The 22288-nt window shown below is 32.1% G+C and overlaps 2 protein-coding genes and 1 non-coding gene across 6 annotated transcripts in view; all 3 read right to left on the bottom strand.

Moving 5' to 3' along the window:
• Positions 1-1599: 1599 nt before the first annotated feature.
• On the bottom strand, positions 1600-7901 carry LOC123515147 (palmitoyltransferase ZDHHC3-like). The gene is made up of 5 exons (XM_045273619.1): positions 7765-7901; positions 5670-5957; positions 4574-4795; positions 4134-4346; positions 1600-2376 (listed from the first exon to the last, which is right to left on the bottom strand). The coding sequence occupies exons 2-5, from the start codon at positions 5937-5939 to the stop codon at positions 2218-2220; spliced, it is 864 nt and encodes a 287-aa protein (XP_045129554.1). The 5' UTR covers positions 5940-5957; positions 7765-7901; the 3' UTR covers positions 1600-2217.
• A 2024-nt stretch (positions 7902-9925) lies between these two features.
• Positions 9926-22288, bottom strand: part of LOC123515148 (eukaryotic translation initiation factor 5A-like) — a 21918-nt gene continuing 9555 nt past the window's right edge. For all 4 annotated transcript variants that reach the window (XM_045273624.1, XM_045273621.1, XM_045273622.1 and 1 more), the window contains exons 3-5: positions 21312-21479; positions 18326-18460; positions 9926-12221 (exon numbers count right to left, since the gene is read on the bottom strand). In XM_045273624.1, coding sequence (XP_045129559.1) covers positions 12159-12221; positions 18326-18460; positions 21312-21479 — 366 coding nt within the window. In that variant the 3' untranslated portion in view covers positions 9926-12158. The remainder of the gene's footprint in view (positions 12222-18325; positions 18461-21311; positions 21480-22288) is intronic.
• Positions 16801-16927, bottom strand: LOC123515247. Its single transcript, XR_006677843.1, has one exon. It is a non-coding gene; the product is annotated as a small nucleolar RNA SNORA14 (small nucleolar RNA).

The following is a 22288-nucleotide window of genomic DNA, read 5'->3' as shown; positions in this document are numbered from 1 at the left end:
AGCCCCAGTTGCACCAAACTCCACAAAACAATCAACAAGAACAGTCATCTTCCATCCAAAACTTCTCTCTGAAATTAACATAAATATTCTGTATAAAAAAAAAAAATAAATAAATAAAAAATAAAATAAATAAATAAATAATAATAATAATAATAATAATAATAATAATAATAATAATAATAATAATAATAATAATAATAACAGCATCATAAAGAAACAAAATTATTTTATAACTAAAAGAAGCTCTTGTGGCAGATCATGTCAATGGTGAACAGACCAAGACACTCAAAGATGACAATGACAATATTTGCAAGCTTCTACCTGTATCAGATCTTCTAGGCTAGACCTTTTTTAATCTGCTGTAAAATATTATGCAATACACTTCAAAACATCAATACCTAAACTGTACTGAAGGCTAAGATATATACATAGTACTCTGTAACAGCATAATCAACTCAGCCTCACAAAAAAAACAATAAATACATAGTCTAATATTAATGATCAAGATTCTTCAGCCTGCTGGATGGACAATTTACACCTCAGTGCAGCACAGTGAAGGATCCCTTATGTTACAACCCATTATGCAAGACATCCCCCTAAAGAATGGCCCTTTGAGCTGTGGGGAATCACCTAAACACAACACAATTCAATCCCTGGGTTGCTGCAAGTCATATCTAGCATTGCAGCTTAATGCAAACACTTATCATTTAAACATTACCTAGTACATTTTTTATGGATGTAACTGAGAAAATATCACCCCTTGTATCCATACATAGCATGTCTCTGATACAGTATAAACAAAATGAGGGAACAGACATATATAAATAGTGGCAACAGCACAGCAGACACTAATGTGAACATCCTTCAGTCATCAGTCAAATACTTTGTGGTATACTTCAGAGAATATCTGAGTATGACATTCTGGACCCTTACTTAGCACGCTACTGAAACAGTATAGGCATTCAACATCCTTTCATTTGAAAGCATGACAGGGAAATTTTAGTGAATTTATTCCATCTTCAGTAACTATTACTACCTATGTTTCTGGCCTAGTGCTCCAAATCCCAGAAAAATATATATATCATATGAAAACCCTCCAAAGGCCAAACATGCCAGATATGGGTTCCCATACTGCACTTTTTACATTGTACATCTTCATTCTCCTTAAATAATAATAATGATATGAAAAATAAGAATTATATAAAACACTCATCTATAAAGCCACCTGAGGAGAAGATCAGTGAAGTGGAATAGAGTGCCCTGATGCAATTTGACAGGCTGAGCCATATACCACTGAGAACTCAGCAAGACTCAGCAGCACTCAGCAAAGCAGCACTGCTGAGAGGTATCTCAGGGATGAACACTCACACTACAATTTCCATGACCTCTGTGGCTGCAAAAACTAACCAGACCAAATGAGCAAAACGATGGTTTTCTTAAGCAGCCTGAAACACATATATATATATATATATATATATATATATATATATATATATATATATATATATATATATATATATATATATATATATATATATATATATATATATATATATATATATATATATATATATATATATATATATATATATATATATATATTGAAAATTATCTTTAGCTCCAGCTCTCCTGATGCCTAGGAGGAATCATGGAATGGTGCACTGCTGTTGCTTGATGGTGCTTGGCACTACCTGCAGGTGCTGGCCTGGCAAGGCCCAACAACGTCAAGGAAAGAGTCTGGAGTTATTAGTAATAAACACTTGTGACCCATGTCATAAAAAAATAAGTCATTCCAAATCATAGCTAAAAAGCTATTAATTCTAAAAAGTTACATAACTAAAAGCCTATTATGCAGATACCTATGAAAAATAAAAACAATTAAAATATCACCATACACACAGTAAGCCTACAAAGTGGGGCTAAATTAACACTAAGCTGACTCCCACACTGCACTTACAAAAAATTAATTGCAAAATCTAAAATGGCAAAAATAGATGTTGTTTCAGTACATCAATTCATCAGGTTTTGAAGTTGCATATTTCTTACTTCACAAAATATCATTTATGGTGCACAAGTTGTTCTCAGTAGTAAGAAATCTAATAAATATACAAAATACTTTGAGTTTAGTTACTAATTGTTTCCCAGCTCTTTGAATTTCAGCATGTTTCACAGCTACTCCTTACAAGTCCATGGGGATCCTTTCACTATCCTACAGAGCTATACAGCATACATGTATGAATGAGTTTTTGTGGGTAGTGGTGGTGAGGTGAATGGGCTAAACCAGGTGAGGGAGAAGCGACCAAACACAGCTTGAATGCTTCGCCACCTCGATTTCTTTTCCCAACTTGCCTGCTCCTTCTTCAGTTGCTCAATACCCTGCAATATACACACAAGAATTCAGTGAACAATTGATGGTTCTGTAAATATCAGGATTTACAGCATAATGTCTATTGCCATCTTTGCCCTCAGCATCTATGAATCCACTTTAGCACAAAGACCTCTCTCCAGTCTTCTCCACTCACTCTCAACTCTCTACTTATTCCTAGTTACCATGGCAAAACTCTTTTTCTCATGTCTTTATCTTTTTTTTGGTCTTCCCTGCCTCCTTTTACCAATCTAAGATTGCTGTTCTGTTAATTTTCCAGGTGTTATTTGTTCCATTTGTGAAGTACGTTGTCCAAGTAAATGTCTTTTAATCACAGTCAAAATATCTTTCCATTAACCTGATGTTCTCTCATTTCTCCATTATACCAAACACTACTTTCTCCAGTTTGCTTTGGACACAAGCTTTTATTTCTGGACTTTAATAAAATCCATGGTTTATGGTCCAGCAAAATACTTAATCACTTTTCTACCCTAAAAAATACAGATTATATCCTCCACAATACTGGTGAATTTTTCAAAAGCTGTTCAAAAGAGGGAAGTAAAATCCCAAAATAGGGCATCAATGAAATCTTCTAGTAACATAATATATTTTTTTCCTAAATATCTGTAATCCTGACTAGTTCACTAAGTAGCACAAACTGTTTCCCTCAAGCTTCATTTCACTGTGTTATATGGTAACTCCACCAAGGAAAGTTATCAGCTGCTGCACTGTGTCTAAAAATATTCATATTTTACACCAATAGAAAATATTCAAATACGAATAATATGTTTCTTTCATAAAAACATAACATTCATTTTCTACAACAAGTGATGAGGACAATATATTTCTTGAGTAATGATTATGAAAATCTAATATTTTTAAATGTTTTTATACAAATCTTTAAAATTTACTTCTTTAAACAAATACTTTTAGAAACCTTTATGCATACCAGCCTTATACTTACATTAGCATCTACAACTGCCTCAGACTACAGATGTCCAAACACATTTGAATCTAAACTATGCACGAATGGAATGTCTTCACTCAATACAGTAAAGTAAACCCTGTATAAGTTAGGCCAATTAGGGGAATACCAGTCAGAGTTATCCAAAATTCTGAGTTAGCTGAGGAATTTTTTTCAAATTTTGCATCTGCTACCACTAACAGTTGAAATCATCTGTGTAATGTATCATGCAAATGGCATACACACACACATACACATGTGATGTGCACACCTCTCCTATGGTCTTGTATTAAAGCCATCTTATCTGACACTGACAGCATCTTCAGCTTCCTAACTAATGTGGAAGATACAACTTTACTCTTAGAAACCATGGTAGAAATACAAAACAACAATAAGGGCTACAGAGCAAGCAAAAGCTGAGGGGGAGACTGCCACATGCTTACTAAGTCAGCTGAATGAACAATGAACTTGGTATCAGTAGTACCTTGGCATACAGGCCCATTTCAGGTCTTGACCAGCTAGAACAACTCTTCAAATTACTTGAATGATGTAGGAGCTATCAAGGGTATTTTAGCCAATATATATAAGCAGACTGGCTTAAAACTACCCTGTCAAAGAATATAAAATGCCTCCCAATGCACTCGGGATAGAACATTAAAAAGTAAAAAATCCTGAAAGTGTCAGATTTATCTGTCTTAAGCAGGGTTTACAGTACATTCATAAATTACAGTGTGGAAGATGGTGGTGCCTGATGGTAAAATTAGATAAATGATAGGCATTGAGAATACTTTCCCTCCAACATACCGTCTCATCATTCCAAATAGCATTCACTTGAGTGAAGAACATAACTGCAGTGAAGATGGCAAACAGTAGACTTTCGAAGATGAGGAAGAGCAGAAGGACAACTGTGGCTGGTGGAGAGAAGGATGAACACTCCCGCCATTCACTTTTGACGCAGATAATAAATTGGTAGATACCCAGGAACAGACCGTGGAGGCTCAGCAGGGCAATATAGAACTGTGGACAACACACAACGGTAATCAAACAGCAATGATAATGTACTGATTAATCAAGTTCTGCAATTTGTCTTATGATAAGTCTTCTTCATAAATGTAAAACATGCTCTTCTCAAAACTTGCAAAACCAATTATGGTAATAAACTAATAAGAAAAGGAAAACTACAATAAAGAAGAATAAAATAAAAAGCAAGCATAAAGACAAATAAGAAACAAGAGTTAACATACTGTAAAAAGTACAAAGAATTTCTGATTGTTCTCCCCAACACAGTTGTTAACCCATGGGCAGTGGTGGTCCATCTTGCGAATACAACGCTGGCACACAGAGCAGTGGTGGGCACGTTCTGGTTTGATGCTGCAGCACTTAGGGCACTTAAATATAACCTGGCCCTCCCTGAGACCCATGCGCTGGATGTTTTCCCGTGTAGCATTGCCCTTGGGTACAGCACCCTGTGAGAACATAGTGTATCACTCTGTGTATTACAGTATCTATGATAGCACAGAATGCTTACAAACATACAACATAATGTAGGCATACACAATATAGTAAAAGAAGATAAACTTTACGAGATGGAGATCTTATTGCTTCTATTCCACTTTTACTTCACTGTCACATGCTACATAATAACAAACACAACTGGGGCAGGGATTTTCACCTTCCTTTGGCACTACCATGACAAACAAAATTTGAAATAAAAACTTATAAGATAGGCAATAATGTTGAAAATGTAGAATTACTGTGATAAATCTTATTTATGTATTCCTGCACTAACATACCTCTCTCTCTCTTTTTTTTTCTCTCACACACTCTGGCACTCTGTACTCACATCATATCAAAGGTCTTACACACATATCAGCTGCAAAACTCATGAACAATCTCTTGGTCATCTCTTTTCCCATCCCACTTTTTTTCATTGTTAACCTATTGCAGTGTACTCCATATAACCCCCACACTTCATTGCTCCATCTTATACATATGTACCATCCATTCTTTGCAAAATTCAAGCCATTCTCAAGTAATAACTCCATTCAGCAACTTGGATCTCTGAACTTTGTCTTTCAATCAGACTGTCATCTCACTAACTCTATCATATGGATCCTTTTCTTTTATCTGTGTGTTTACTGTCCCTTCTTTCATCATCTGTCAACTCAAATACCTGCTTAACAGATTACCTAAATAACACTTTGTCTCATCATAAGAATGAAAAGTATAGACAAAAAATGGGGCTATTAAAAAGAGACAGAGACACAAATATAGGTCAGATTCTGTATACTCAAGGTAAGTAAATACAGCAAGACAACCACTCTCACTTCCAACACTCACAGGGTCAGTAAACATGGCGCGGGTGTGTGAGGAGAGAGCAAGCACCGCAAACATGTTGAACAGTAGCAGGTTCAGTGTTGTGTAGATGGGGTAGTTAGCTGTGCCCACTACCACCGTCACCACCACAAACTCAGCATACGTCACCAGCAGCCACGTCATCACGGCACAGATGATGCCGCAGATGTCCGACACACACCAAACACGGCCACCCATGCACTTGTTGTGGGGGTCCATCTCACCTCCACCTCGGGGCCCTAAGGACTCGTACATTGTTTACCACATTAGGACCTGTTGGAAGGGAACATGATGCTGAAAATAATAATAATAATAATAATAATAATAATAATAATAATAATAATAATAATAATAATAATAATTATAATAATAATAATAATAATAATAATAATAATAATAATAATAATAATAATAATAATTATAATAATAATAACAATAATGATAATAATAATAATAATAATAATAATAATAATAATAATAATAATTATTATTATTATTATTATTATTATAATAATAATAATAATAATAATAATAATAATAATAAAGTAATATCAATAATAATAATGATAATAATAAAAATAAACTACTTGTATATTTTTCCTAAAATTAAGTTTGCATGTTTCACCAGTGGTCAACAGTTTACAGGATGATTGAGATTACCAACTAACTGCTCACCAAAACTGTGTCCACCCATCACTATACTCTTTTTGACCTGGAAGCTAATCTTCCCCTTTTCACTTGGTCCTTCCTCTGAGAACAAGTATACAACCCTTTATATCACTCTTTGTGAGAGGGAATGTCACAGAATCACAATGCCTGGTCAAGCAATCAATGATATAAAAGATATCTTTATCAGTATCATTTCTTTTATTCTATTCTTTCAACATATTATGATATTGTTGAGTTCAGGCATAACATAGTCTTATGTGAGTCTTTCACTGTGGGTGCCTTTTGATCAAGTTTTACTCCAAACTTTCTGATCTGTGCTTATGTAATGGCATTCAACTTGTATACCAAGTACTTCTACCAGTTTTAAATATAAATATGATGATCATTCTTAACAAGTATATATTTTTCATACATTCCATTACTAGAATAAAACACCAAATTACATATAAGGAAAGCACTGACTCCTGTACTACATGCTCTGCAAGACTTGTGCCATACTGACTCCTGAGGGCATAAACAATAAAAGGTTAAAATTACTTTTTTTTTTTTTTTTGTGGACATAATAAACACAAAATTAAAAACCATGCTGTATATGATTCCATATGGAGCATATCGATCACTTAAGATTTAATGAAATAATAGAAGAAAATACAAATGGATAATGTCTTCTAGTAAGATGTGGGAATAAGGCATGATAGGAAATGCCTAAAGGAAGATATATGGTATAAAAAGAGATAAATTCCCAAGGGGTGAATAGGTAAGTCCAGAGAAAATGTAAGTGTGTTATCCAGTCGAGTCTAGGTTGGAATAAACCTAGATAGGAATTCTGAGTAAGGAAAATATTCACGGTAAGAAATGTCACGGTGGATATAAATCACGACAGGAGATGTAAAAAGAGTGAATCAAAGTCCAAAGGAAGAAATTGGGGAAATAATAACAGTAGATGTCAAGAAGAACCCCTATCATTGCATCCCTAAACCTGCCCTTGACCTAAACTCCTTACTCCAGTCCCAACCCTTCACATAAAATAGCAGTAGATAGTAGTATGTGCGAACCTCCTACCCGATTCGTGAATAACTAAGGGATAACATATCTAAGGAGGATATAAACTGGAAGAAATAAACACTTGAGAAAGAAAGTGAATTATAAGCATTAAATAGTACTGTACATCTCAGGTATAGAGAAAAAAACATAGGCGTTGTGATAAGCATCTTTGGTGAGGGATAGCTAGACCCTTCCTCCTTCGATGAAGGATATAAACCAGGAGAAGAAAGAATAATAAGTCAAAGCAAGTGTCCGGAGGGTGAGAGAGAAAAGGGGGGAAAAAATATCCAGGTGTGTGTGAAGTACAGCTCAGGTGAGAGGTGTGAGCCTCCCTCCTTCATGAGTACTACACCTCCTCCAGACTTGCCTGCAACATTATGGAGAGGATCGAGGAATTCTGTGCTACGAGGCCATTCCTTTTTGACGTTTCCTGCCTGCCTGCCTGCCTGGCCCTCCTGCACCTGGTTATTTCCAGGTTGTGAAGTGGTGACCCGCACAAAGGCCAATATTATTTATTGTTATATTCATTTCCCAAGCTGACTGTAGTAATTGACAATATCCAAAGGGCATGGTTGAGTTTTATAATTTATTGATAAGATGTGTGGTGGGAGTAATACAACGGTGTTAACGTTCTGTTATGGATCGGTTTCCTCAGCATGACCCGGAGATATGCATTGTTACTTGGCAACCGTAACAATACCGCTAAATACAAACTGTACGGGGAATAGTTATGGATTGAGAATATTTGAGACAGAAAGCTATGGACAGGAAGTGATGAAGACGGAAAACTGTATACGGGGAATGATCACGAATGGGGAATTAAGGAAAAGAGCTATACATAGGGGGAATGATAGAGACAGACACTGGAAATAAAGAAGGCATTATGCAACAGACGCAGGGAAATGGAGATAGAAAGTGACAGACTGAAAGTGAAGACAGAAGTCACAGAATTGTAAAGACGGGAAATGGATACGAAACCTTAGTGGCATGAATAGAAAAATTAAATGTAGGTGGAATTCACTGATATGGCAACTTATAGCAAGAAATTATTAAAACAGAAGGCATGTAAGAAAAGACAGACATGAAATATATAGTCTAAAGGAATTTAAAATATTGGTAGAGAGACTGAAAAATAAAGAATAGTAAACTTTTTATATATATATATATATATATATATATATATATAGAGAGAGAGAGAGAGAGAGAGAGAGAGAGAGAGAGAGAGAGAGAGAGAGAGAGAGAGAGAGAGAGAGAGAGAGAGAGAGAGAGAAAACAAAACAGAATGTATATCAAATAGAAACAATACATTTACGCTACAAAAATTATACAGTGATAGACATACAGAGACAAAAGATAAAACGGTAAATAGTCGTAGCCTACTCACATACTCGTCAGCCTTCGCCTTTATTCCTCCCTCTCTTATGAACCCTAATCATTACCAAATCACCTATGTTATGAAAGATTGAATGCTCATAATGATATATAATGATAACGAAAGAAACCTCGATCCGGCACGAAAGACGACTAATGTAACCTTCCTGGGATGATCTTAAGTGCTCAATTTGTGACAAGTTAAAAATAGAGAGGATGCGGGTATGAAAGCTGGCCAAAGGACTAGGGTAGCGGATACAGGGGACACTCAGGCAGTGCTTATGAATATTGAATATAATACGAGATTGAATGGTATTATATTGCACAGAAAGAAAGGAAAGTAAAAAAAAAAAAAAAAAAAAAACTGATGTACACAACCCAGCTCGTGAAATATTGTTCATGAGTTCTAATGTATGGCTAATGAGTCAGGATGTTTGTTGAGCAATATGGTGAACAATTTGCTCAATCTAGAGAGCATAGGGGTTCGGTAAAGGGGTCAGGCCGTGGCCGCGATGGCACCAGTTCAATCCAGTCCTGACTATGGATTGAGACAGTTACCTGGTGAGATTGGTGATGCTTTCTCCTCAACCCTAGCTAAGGATTGGCTACAAGCTAACATGTCTACCTTAATTACCCTTTGCAGTCGATAGGTATAAAGCCCAAGCCTTTTCTAGAGAGTAGGAATTAAATAATGATCAGAAGTAGCTATAGTGTGTAGTGTGATCTGAAGTGAAATTTCATCAAACTCCTGTAATTAAAATCTATCCTGTTCAACACCTTAATCCAAAATAAGGAAGTTGTAGGAAATAATGATACAGTGAGAATGAAAGGATAAGTGAAGTAGATACAGGCTACCCATGCCATTACCATTTTGTGAGAAGCAAGATTTATGCATCATAAACAATTTATGTATATATAATTTTAAGTGGATATGAAACTGAAAACATTTTCTCGTATATCTATGAGCACTGAGCAATTAGTTTAAAGACTGTTTATACTATTCTCGCATGTATTCATTCCCTCAGATGATACAATGCAGAAACTGTGATATAGCTGTCCCCAAATTCACTCAACACTGGTATATCTTCAGTTACTCTCCTTCTCCACTTTGACATAAACAAACAGATGTAACACACAAGGGCATAACAAAATCTGCAGCCAAGGTCAATCTTCATTTGATAGATACAGTATTATGCAAATGTGTTATCAGCTCATAGTTCATGAACATGATCAGGATGCCAAAGGTTACTGCCAAACATGGGTGGCAGGTGCAGCTGACAGTTTGCAGGTTTAGGTAAAAACAATTACTGAATGTGAAATATAAAACCAAAAGCCATCAAATGAGGGCATTTCACATAAAAACTCACATACAAGCGTGTCAGTGTCATTACCACTTTAGCCACTCATGAAATCAGCAGCAAAAAGCACAAATTATTCCTATTGTCATGGTGAGCAACTTTTTTTTTCTTTACTAGCTACAAAATCTGAACTTAACATGTATACAAGAGGAACACACCATCTCAGAATAAAACAACTTACATGCAATGGACAAGCCCTGGCACCAACTGTCCAGCAGTACAGTGCACACAGCATATGCTGGTGCCCTGCTGCTGCACACACCGCCTGCCCCTCCCATCCCCTTTATAACACGTGTGTTTGCCACATATCTCACAATATTCACATCACTAACTCTGCCGCCTCAGGAAGTACACTTGCAGAAAGACATGTCAACACACCAAGCTGTACATTTTGTATCCTGTAAAGCCATGGACAGTGACAACAAACCCATGAGGCATTGCCATGCACTTTTCAACTCCATGCAACCAAGGTGCATCAACATTTCTTTCCCCACCTGTACACATTTAGCTACCCTTATGAAACCCCAATATTACTTTTAACATTTTACTGTTTCATTTATCAAGCTCCTCTAGCCATGAAATGATTGCCTTGGAGCAGAGTGCCCCTCACAGCCAACCTGCATCATTCAGCTACACACACTGATGCATACACACATACATATATTCCCACACCCACACTGCCAGCTGTATGATGCAAGAGTGTGAACACAGACATTGTACAAGGCATGCCTCTGTAGGTTTGGAGCAATATATTATGTTTTCAAGCATGGGTATGCTCTACAAAGGCTTTCAAAGTTTCCTTACATAAAATGGCAAAGGTGAGACATGGATGTAAAGATTGGGCTACAGTAGTCTCTTTTTAGTATATATTTATTTCCTTGCAGATTTCACAGCAATTTTCTGATGGAAAACATGATAGCTACAGGTACATTAACAAAAATTTGTCATGCACTAACAATTGTCAGATAGGTATTATACAACTGCTTGTTTGTACAGCACAAGCCCAGAAAACAAAACCATCCATAGTTGATAAACAATTATTGCAACTGTTCATGTAAAATTATACACTCATAAATTGTGCAAAAAAATTGTGAAATCAGTGCATGTTTAATTTTCCCAATAGGGACAAGCATTTTGAGCCAAGCCGCATAAACCCAGGGTAAGGTACCTGTAGTTTATCAAAACAATATCATCCCTGTAATGAAACAAGATAAAACTAATTTCCTAGCAGCAGATATAACTGCTAATATCCCATCCACTGATAAATCCCCATTTTCAACCTATCTAACGAATCTAACAGATCAAATAAAAATTAGCAACTCTCCAACCATATCAGTCCTGGGGATATCTGAATGAAAGAACTTCATAACACTGGAATGGTTGTAAATTTATTCTAACAGTTAGCATATTAATTATGCACAAAGAAGTACAAAAACAAGTTAGATAAAAGCTTTCCTCCAACCCATATAATGGGCCCATATCCTATGATAATAGTAAAAAAGGAATAGGCTCTCCTGCATTGAAGCTTGGATTATTTGAACAATCAAACGCCATATAAACAACACACCATTTATTCCTCATTTGGTCACAGATTATGAAACCAACCCACATGGGTAATATTTCAGCTCACACTGGGGCTTGCCCTCCACTTACAAGACCACACACTTTAAGTGGTTGTGAATCTTTAAAACAAACAACACACTGGGAGGAGCTACTGTGATGGTGACTTTCTCTTCTCTTTCCCTGAGCCATTATTAAACTTTAAAGCATATGGGAAAGGCAACCTGATGTTATGGTTGAAATAGGACAGTCAAACTTGGGCTTCATCACGGAATCACTTCTGGGCACCCTGAAGCCTGTTGTTTAATGTGATCACAGATATTAAACAATGCAACTGTCACAGGATTGGTCTAATATGAAAAAAAAATATATGTATATATTTTTAACGCGGTAATGGTTGGTTATGAAGATGGTAATGGTAGTGGTGATGATGGTTGTAGTAGTTGCAGTTGGAAGGAGTAATTTATTTCATTTATTTCATATTTGGCTTTGTGGCAACTACCATTTCGTGGCCCATAGCAGATAGAACTGTCAGCTGTAAATGAAGCAAAAATTTAAAAAAATTAATCATAAAATTCATAGAACTACTGAACAATAAAGCAAATACAATATAAAATACCTCCAATACAATAATCATGCTTTCTCTCCCTAAACCTTCATTTCTTCTACTTAAACACACACACACACACATATATATATATATATATATACATACATACATAGATACACACACACACACATATATATATATATATATATATATATATATATATATATATATATATATATATATATATATATATATTAGAGATGTACCAATGCATCAGTATCGGTATCGGCATCGGCTTATTCTATGCAGATACTTCCGATACCTAAAAGGAATTTACTACTTAGTGATATATTCGATATAAGATATTGATGATACCAAATTAATATAATACAGCGTATTAAGTATCAGTGGTGATTACTGTATGTCATAGAATACTGCTTTCTGTGGTAATAAGCCACAACCTCAAAATTGGACTTGTATGAAACGCGTATAGGCTGTACTCCGGCATCCTGTCACATGGTCGGTCATGAGTCACCACGCATTCTCACTGTCTCTCAGTCAGACACTGCTCCTCCACCCACACAAAGTTCGCACAGGTGAAAAGCTTATGTTTTTTAACTATAATCTAAGAATATCAAACTTCAGATATTGAGAATACAACAAAATGATTTTATATATATATATATATATATATATATATATATATATATATATATATATATATATATATATATATATATATATATATAGTTAGGCATTTTGCATTATTGTAAATAACAGCATATTCTTATTTGATTTATAATTAACAGTGCTAGTGCTAGCCTTTTCCAAGATATCATACTGGAATAGGTGGAAGCTCGAATTATATATGTATATTAATTTTAATGCAAGTTTAATTTTTGAGTTACTTGTGTTAACCTAAGGATGTAAAAATTCCATAACTAAGAAAGTAACGATTCTGTTTTGTAATCATGTGCATTGTGTATAATTTGTTGCATATTATTTAAGATCATAGCAATACACTAGAAATTTAGAATAAACTAAACTTTTTTCTATTCAATTGAAAAGATTAGGTGAAAGCTAATTTTTCTGAATTGGTCTACTAATGTGTAATGAATTAATATCAAAGGATGTCAGATTTAATTAAAGAGAAACATACACAACAAAATGAGTTTCTTCTGCTAATATTTTGTCTGTTTTAAAATTTTAAAAATATTCTTGATCACCAAAATATCGTCAATAAAATTAATAATGAAAATACACAAGACCAAATGATCGCTAAAGGAGCAAGAAGTAGGAATTTAAAATAACTGACAAGAATCAGAAGACTGAGAAGATATTCATTCCAATTACTGAGTAATTTAATTTGCAAATGGTTTCAAAAAGCTTCTAGAATTGCTCCTATTTCACAAATGTTCTCAGAAGGACTTACAGCATCCCCTAAAACAAAGCCTCCCATCTGATAACGCTCGCCGTCCACCAACTCATCCTGGTGTCCAGTGCAGTAATCACTACAAGTAGTAGTATGTATCGGCCCAATTAGGTGGTATCAGTATCGGCCAAAATATGGTATATCTATATATATATATATATATATATATATATATATATATATATATATATATATATATATATATATATATATATATATATATATATATATATATATATATATATATATATATATATATATATATATATATATATATATATATATATATATATATATATATATATATATATATATATATATATATATATATATATATATATATATATATATATATATATATATATATATATATATATATATATATATATATATATATATATATATATATATATATATATATATATATATATATATATATATATATATATATATATATATATATATATATATATATATATATATATATATATATATATATATATATATATATATATATATATATATATATATATATATATATATATATATATATATATATATATATATATATATATATATATATATATATATATATATATATATATATATATATATATATATATATATATATATATATATATATATATATATATATATATATATATATATATATATATATATATATATATATATATATATATATATATATATATATATATATATATATATATATATATATATATATATATATATATATATATATATATATATATATATATATATATATATATATATATATATATATATATATATATATATATATATATATATATATATATATATATATATATATATATATATATATATATATATATATATATATATATATATATATATATATATATATATATATATATATATATATATATATATATATATATATATATATATATATATATATATATATATATATATATATATATATATATATATATATATATATATATATATATATATATATATATATATATATATATATATATATATATATATATATATATATATATATATATATATATATATATATATATATATATATATATATATATATATATATATATATATATATATATATATATATATATATATATATATATATATATATATATATATATATATATATATATATATATATATATATATATATATATATATATATATATATATATATATATATATATATATATATATATATATATATATATATATATATATATATATATATATATATATATATATATATATATATATATATATATATATATATATATATATATATATATATATATATATATATATATATATATATATATATATATATATATATATATATATATATATATATATATATATATATATATATATATATATATATATATATATATATATATATATATATATATATATATATATATATATATATATATATATATATATATATATATATATATATATATATATATATATATATATATATATATATATATATATATATATATATATATATATATATATATATATATATATATATATATATATATATATATATATATATATATATATATATATATATATATATATATATATATATATATATATATATATATATATATATATATATATATATATATATATATATATATATATATATATATATATATATATATATATATATATATATATATATATATATATATATATATATATATGCCTTATATATGCGGCCTCGCTGCACAAGACTCTCTACTTCTTCTCATCCCTATTCTGTCCATCTTCCTAATGCAAGAGTTAACCAGTATCTTCACTCCTTCATTCCCTACACTGGTAAACTCTGGAACTCTCTACCTGTGTCTGTATTTCCACCTGCCTATGACTTAAACTCTTTCAAAAGAGGAGTGTCAAGACACCTCTTACGTTAACTGGACCCTCCTTTTAGATTTTTATGTTTCTCTTTCTACTTTTCTTTTAACAGGGCCTGGCAACCAGCGGGATTTTTTTTCAACACTGTGTTTGCCCTTGGCCAGTGCCCTTGTAATGTAAAAAAAAAAAAAAAAATATATATATATATATATATATATATATATATATATATATATATATATATATATATATATATATATATATATATATATATATATATATATATATATATATATATATATATATATATATATATATATATATATATATATATATATATATATATATATATATATATATATATATATATATATATATATATATATATATATATATATATATATATATATATATATATATATATATATATATATATATATATATATATATATATATATATATATATATATATATATATATATATATATATATATATATATATATATATATATATATATATATATATATATATATATATATATATATATATATATATATATATATATATATATATATATATATATATATATATATATATATATATATATATATATATATATATATATATATATATATATATATATATATATATATATATATATATATATATATATATATATATATATATATATATATATATATATATATATATATATATATATATATATATATATATATATATATATATATATATATATATATATATATATATATATATATATATATATATATATATATATATATATATATATATATATATATATATATATATATATATATATATATATATATATATATATATATATATATATATATATATATATATATATATATATATATATATATATATATATATATATATATATAGTAACATTGGGAGAAAGTCAACTGCAAAACACATTAACCACAGAAAAAAAATTCAATTAGGTACATAAATAAAAAAAATTGTTTGACAAAAAAATAAAGGCAATTGTTAAGTGCTAAGCTGTAAAGTTTTGAGCAACCTATGACCTTGCATGTTGACATTTCAAATCAACAATTAATTCTTCAGCTAAAAATTCAAGTTCTTGTGGGAAAACCCAAAATTTTTTGGTTCAGCAAGCAAAGGCATCACACTATGGATAAGAAAGTATAATTATTCAGTTATTAACCTTCTGTATGTGATGTGAAATGGTTGAAAACAAGCAATGCTAACAACCTTGGTATTCACAAATACTCTCGCACTCTCTTTTGTCTCTCAAACTCAAAACGAAAGCAAGAAAGAGGTTTAAGAGTGCAAATAATCTGGCCATGATATCCACTAACACAGTTTAAATGTGCATATCAGTACATAGAAAAAAATCTAAAAACACAAAAAACAGATTCAACTTTAGGTACTTCATTACACTAAATTTCAAAACCGAAATGATGAGGATAATCTAAGCTATTGTCTGAACCTCACAACCATCATCATTCATATGCTTTGATAAACTTTCTTCCCCCCCATTCAAAGTTCATGCCTTATTCCTAAAGAAAGCATCAGTTCACTGTAAATCATAGCTCACTGTTCTTGCTGCAGCTGCAACAATCTTTCACTTTTGCTATTGTTGTCTTACTTGTAAGGTATAGGTTGGAATGAATGTTGGATGTGACAGAATACTAGAGCAGATGTTTGGAAGTTCAGTAAAATAAAAAGAAAGTGAAAGAACATTTTTTTTCTTTCTTTTTATGGCCTATAGCACCTGTAAGCATACTTGAAGAGTATATGTGGGAAGCACTGTTAAGCTTCTGCCCATTAGTGGCGCAGGCAGTTTGGTGTAACCACCTAGAACTTGGGTATCATGGTGACTTTAAACCACTCGACAAATGGCATAGCTTCAAAGCGGTATGTGTTGGGATTCAAACCTACACATGGATGTCTGCCCGATCCCACAACAAATCATACATATCAAGATGAAGTGAAAATCTGTGAATGTTAGGGAAGAGACAACAAGAAAGGTTATTAGTCTCTCTCCTACAACTACTCATAATGATGGAATTGTAAAACAAGTATACATAAAGGAATAAAGGACACTATTGGTGAAAGGGGAAAAATATACTGGAATCAATATTTCTATTTGCAGTGTTAACGGTAAGATTTAACAAATGCAATTAAAGAAACATTAGAAATTAATTACTTGAGAAGTGTGCACATGTGTATTTACCTAGTTGTATATTACAGGGTTCGAGCAGGGCTCATAATGACCTGTCTCCATATCTACCTTTATCCAACTTCTTAATTAAATGTATGTACATTTTCTGCTGTTACAATCTCTTCATTCAAGCCTTTCCAGTTATCCACCATTCTATGTAGAAAACTAACTTTTTGATGTTTCTTAAACATCAATTCTTAACGATCTTCTTGGAGTGTCCATATGATTACTATCTAATACATCTCCTCTCTTGTCTATCGTGTGTGTGTGTGTTTTACCATACCATATCTTAACAACCTGTCACTCTAGTATCTAAAAAAAAAAAAGATGTCTGAAGTACCATTGGTGCACTATTAAAAGTTTGCAGAACAAAATAAAAAGTGTATGGTTGTACTGCAACAGTTTCAGCAAATATGGACCTGTACTACTTTACAATTTGTTAGTGGAATGAAGATAGCAGTTACAACTAGAGCAGAATCAACAGAACTACAGGAAGGTAGGCTTACCAAAAGGTCTTCCCCATTCTCAAACTTGGTCTTGATTTCTGTGCCAATATCACCTTCTGGAACTTTAATGTCATCACGCAGATCACCCGACTCCATCATGAGGGACAAGAAACTATCATCCGAAATGTCAATCAGCTGTAAATAGAAAGATTGTTTAATTGCCAAATCTCATTCTCACTGAATTATCTGAAACCAGTCAATAAATTATATAGTGTTTGGCTTTGCAGAAAATTTCCAATCCTTGAACAAACAAAAAGATCTTCCAACAAATCACACTCAACATGACTTTGTCATTAAAAATAACACAAATTAACCATCCACAGACAAAAAGTTGTTCCTAATTTCCTTCCAGTAAAAATATACAATGCTTTGTTTTCACTTCAACATGTAATGCTCTGTGTACAAAACCTAACCACTGAGTAAAGTTCAGAGCTGACAGATGAGATACTGTAAGCCAAGTGAACACATGGATAACAACTTGTCTTGGCTGTTCCATCTACAAACATACAAAATGTTAAGAAATGATGAAATCTTACAAAACCTAAGCCAACCACTGAAGTCTTAGAGATATGAAACCCTATAAATCAAAATATGTCTTCTACAATAGTATGCTAAATCTAGAGGATTTTTTAAGAGTATATACAAAGCTTTAATCTAATTTTGTGACCAGCCTACATATAGGCAGGTGATATTTGAAACTGTAATGCCGATTAGCCTACAAATAGCAAGGGCTGTAAAAAACTGGCGGTAAGATGTAGCAAGCTGGTGTTAGCACCATTGGAAAGAGCGTTTTCTCTAGGTCAAGACTAACTATTGTGTCGCTGGCCTACACTGTGTACTAGCAGTCCACCCCCCTCCCCCCATCCCTACGTGATTCACAGAGGGTCTGGTCGACCCTGTCCCTCCCTCTTCCTGCCTCCTCTCTCCTCCCCATGCCCTCTCTTCCTTTGTGTGCCATGTAAACCTCTAGCACGCACATACACGAATATATACACACACAAAACTTCATGTGCACCAGAAATGAGCTTTTTTTTTTTTGTGTGTGTGTGTGTGTGTGTGTGTGTGTGTGTGTGTGTGTGTGTGTGTGTGTGTGTGTGTGTGTGTGTGTGTGTGTGTGTGTGTGGTTGTAGGAGGTGATGGCTGTATGATGCAGACATACAAGTGGTGTCATGATGTTTCCTGTGTTACACCATTCATTCTAAAGTGGTGCAACACATCCAAATCAACAATCTTTCATTACTTTTATGCAAAACTTGTGTTTGACAGGTGAAACCCCCCTTTTCTGCTGGACTGCAAAGACGATATTTCTTCATTTTTCAGAATTTGGCGGCCCGCCACGGCTGAACCAGAACACTTAGTTGTGGATTTTGAGTTCAGATGCGGAAAAAATATTATCTGCAATCTTATAAGAAAAAAATCCCTTGGTGAAAGTTGAAAATTACCCAGAAATGGTCGGCCTGGAAGAAGAAGAAGAAGAAGAAGAAGAAGAAGAAGAAGAAGAAGAAGAAGGAAGAAAAAAAATAAAACAGGAAAAAAAAATGTACGTAAGGAGTTAAGCAAGTACTGAACATTTTCAGTGATGACCTGCTTAACCCCTTCAGTACTAAAATGCATTTCTATCATGACTTTTGAGTGTGATAATAAGATTCTATTTGCATTAGGATGGGTCTATGGAGGTCAGAAGATCAACCCGTTAAGACCGATGGCCGCAAAATTCGCACCCTCCCATTACCGCAATTATCATAAAAAAAATCAACTCTTATAAATTACTCTGGAAAAAATTCTGCTGTTAGTAGACATGACAATGCATCATCCTACAAGTTTTTATTGCTCTACTCACTATGGTTGTCTCAGAATAATAACCGATAATTGGAGAAGATTGTGGTAGCGGCAACTCGGAGGAGGTGCTTTTATGTGTATTCTTACATAATGTAAGGCACTGCTCATGTTTTTATGTGTTTTCACATGTTTTTCGTGTTTTCACTCATATTGGCTGATTATAGTTACGTATGTTTTTATCAGGCATGGGTGACGATGTTGTCACAATAGCGGAGTTGGGATCTACCTCCAACCTGTGCACTTTGCGTCTTGTCCCGCCTTGTCTATCACTTTTATCACTTTACTTTAGCTTCCTCTTAGCACCAGTAGCCATAGTTGTAAATAATAGTTCCTTAAATAAGTAAATACGTAAATAATTATCACCGCGACACGAAGCTCACGCACCTCACAGAAAATTGCGGGAGACTAGCTGGCTAGAGCGGTGTGCTTCCTGGGAGCCGACAGTACTACCATAGGCCTACGTTGACCAAATATAGCAGCGCTACCAATGCTAGCACGGTTTTTATTAGCGCTCAAAGTAGCTGCCCCATTTAAGGACTGTCGGAAGTGTGCTATGCAGCTGTATTTAAGGCCTGTCGGACTTTTCGGGTTAATGGCCAGAATATTTACTATTTTAATCCTACACTAGTTTCTGAACCTGTATAAAATAACCAAATAGAGAGCAAAATGATTATGAAAGTGCATCATGGTACTAAAGGGGTTAAGGTGTTCCGAATTTGAATGCTATACTTCACATGTGAGAACCATCTTACAAATTCTATACTAACACCAACATAAAATGAATACTGGTCCCAACTGGATAAAATGCTCTATTCTACCTTATCATCCCAGCATGTCTACATATCCATAATTCATCTATAATCATGCCTGGGTCATAAAAAAAATAACATCTTTCCATTGTCATAAATGCACAGCTTCAAGCCCAACATGAGTTTGACTCCTTAATAAAGGCTATATGACTACTAACAGACAAGGAGTAAAAAAATTGCCATATGGCATATCCATTCATTACAACTATGCCATGCGTACTCTCATATTAGAAAGAAAGACTGGGGGTTCATTTTCCATCATCCAACAAGATAACAATGCAGTGAGACAAGTGACAATAAAAGTTTCTCTTTCTCTCTCACATTTCCCCAGTACTCACCTGATAGTCGGCACGCTTCACCACAGGCACGTCCATATTGTGGGTGGAGGGACATATGTCTTCATATTTCTTACCGCTGAACAGGTCAATACCAACAAGGTGAACTTTGGCATGGCCGTGTTTGCCAGTCTTGGAGGTGGACATCTCCACAATTTTGCAGGGACGGCCCTAGAGAACAGAAGAAGCTAAGTTACATCTATGTATCTGGATTATTAGGATGCTAGGCAACACAATACCTACAAATCATCATAGCTACACTCATAGAACATTCTTACAAGTTTTATTCATTCTGTAGAAACACAAATAAGTAAAACACACACACACAAGTAACAAGTGGAGTGCCACAAAGGTCAGTGTTAGCCTCTATTATGTTTCAGGTAAATGTAAACGACATTCAAAATGGTGTAAACAGTTATATTATTTTTTTGCTGATGATAAAAAATTGCTAAGAGTAATCAAAACCCGAAAGGACTGTTTGCGGCTGCAGGAAGATATAAACAAAATCTACGGAGTGGAGTAAGAAGTGAAAATTAGAGTTCAATGCCAAGAAATGTCACATAATGGAACTAGGAAAGAGTTAAAGACCAGTATGGAACTATCTGATGGGAGAGGAACAAATAATGAAGACTAAAGAGGAAACAAGATCAGGGAGTGATTGATTATACAGGAAAGTCTGAAACCCGAAAAACACATAAGATATTTGGATTAGCATATAAAAATGTTGACTAATATTAGAGTGGCATTTCAATTAATAGACAGATATGATGAAAACAAATTATCACGAGAATTATACGTCCTAAGCTGGAAAATGTAGCAGTGGTGTGGTCATCGAGCTCTAAAAAAAATATATAAGAAGATTAGAATGGATCCAGAAGATAGCAACAAAGACGGTGTCGGAACTAAAGGACCTAACATATGAAGAAAGGCTGAAGGAAATAGGACTGTCAACCTTACAAGATAGAAGAGAATGAGACCTA

The sequence above is a fragment of the Portunus trituberculatus genome, chromosome 38 (genome assembly GCF_017591435.1).
Source record: "Portunus trituberculatus isolate SZX2019 chromosome 38, ASM1759143v1, whole genome shotgun sequence".
Taxonomy (NCBI): Eukaryota; Metazoa; Arthropoda; class Malacostraca; order Decapoda; family Portunidae; genus Portunus; species Portunus trituberculatus.
Note: the sequence above shows the minus strand (reverse complement) of the source record. Positions and strands in the feature narration are given on the sequence as shown.

Bases quoted from the DNA above. Each gene is read 5' to 3' on its own strand.
- LOC123515147 (XM_045273619.1), bottom strand. From the start codon at position 5,939: ATGTACGAGTCCTTAGGGCCCCGAGGTGGAGGTGAGATGGACCCCCAC. The intron at 4,347-4,573 runs GTATGTTAACTC...TGTTGTCCACAG, and splicing joins AATTCTTTGTACTTTTTACA to TTCTATATTGCCCTGCTGAG. The intron at 2,377-4,133 runs GTATGTTGGAGG...TGTATATTGCAG, and splicing joins CTATTTGGAATGATGAGACG to GGTATTGAGCAACTGAAGAA.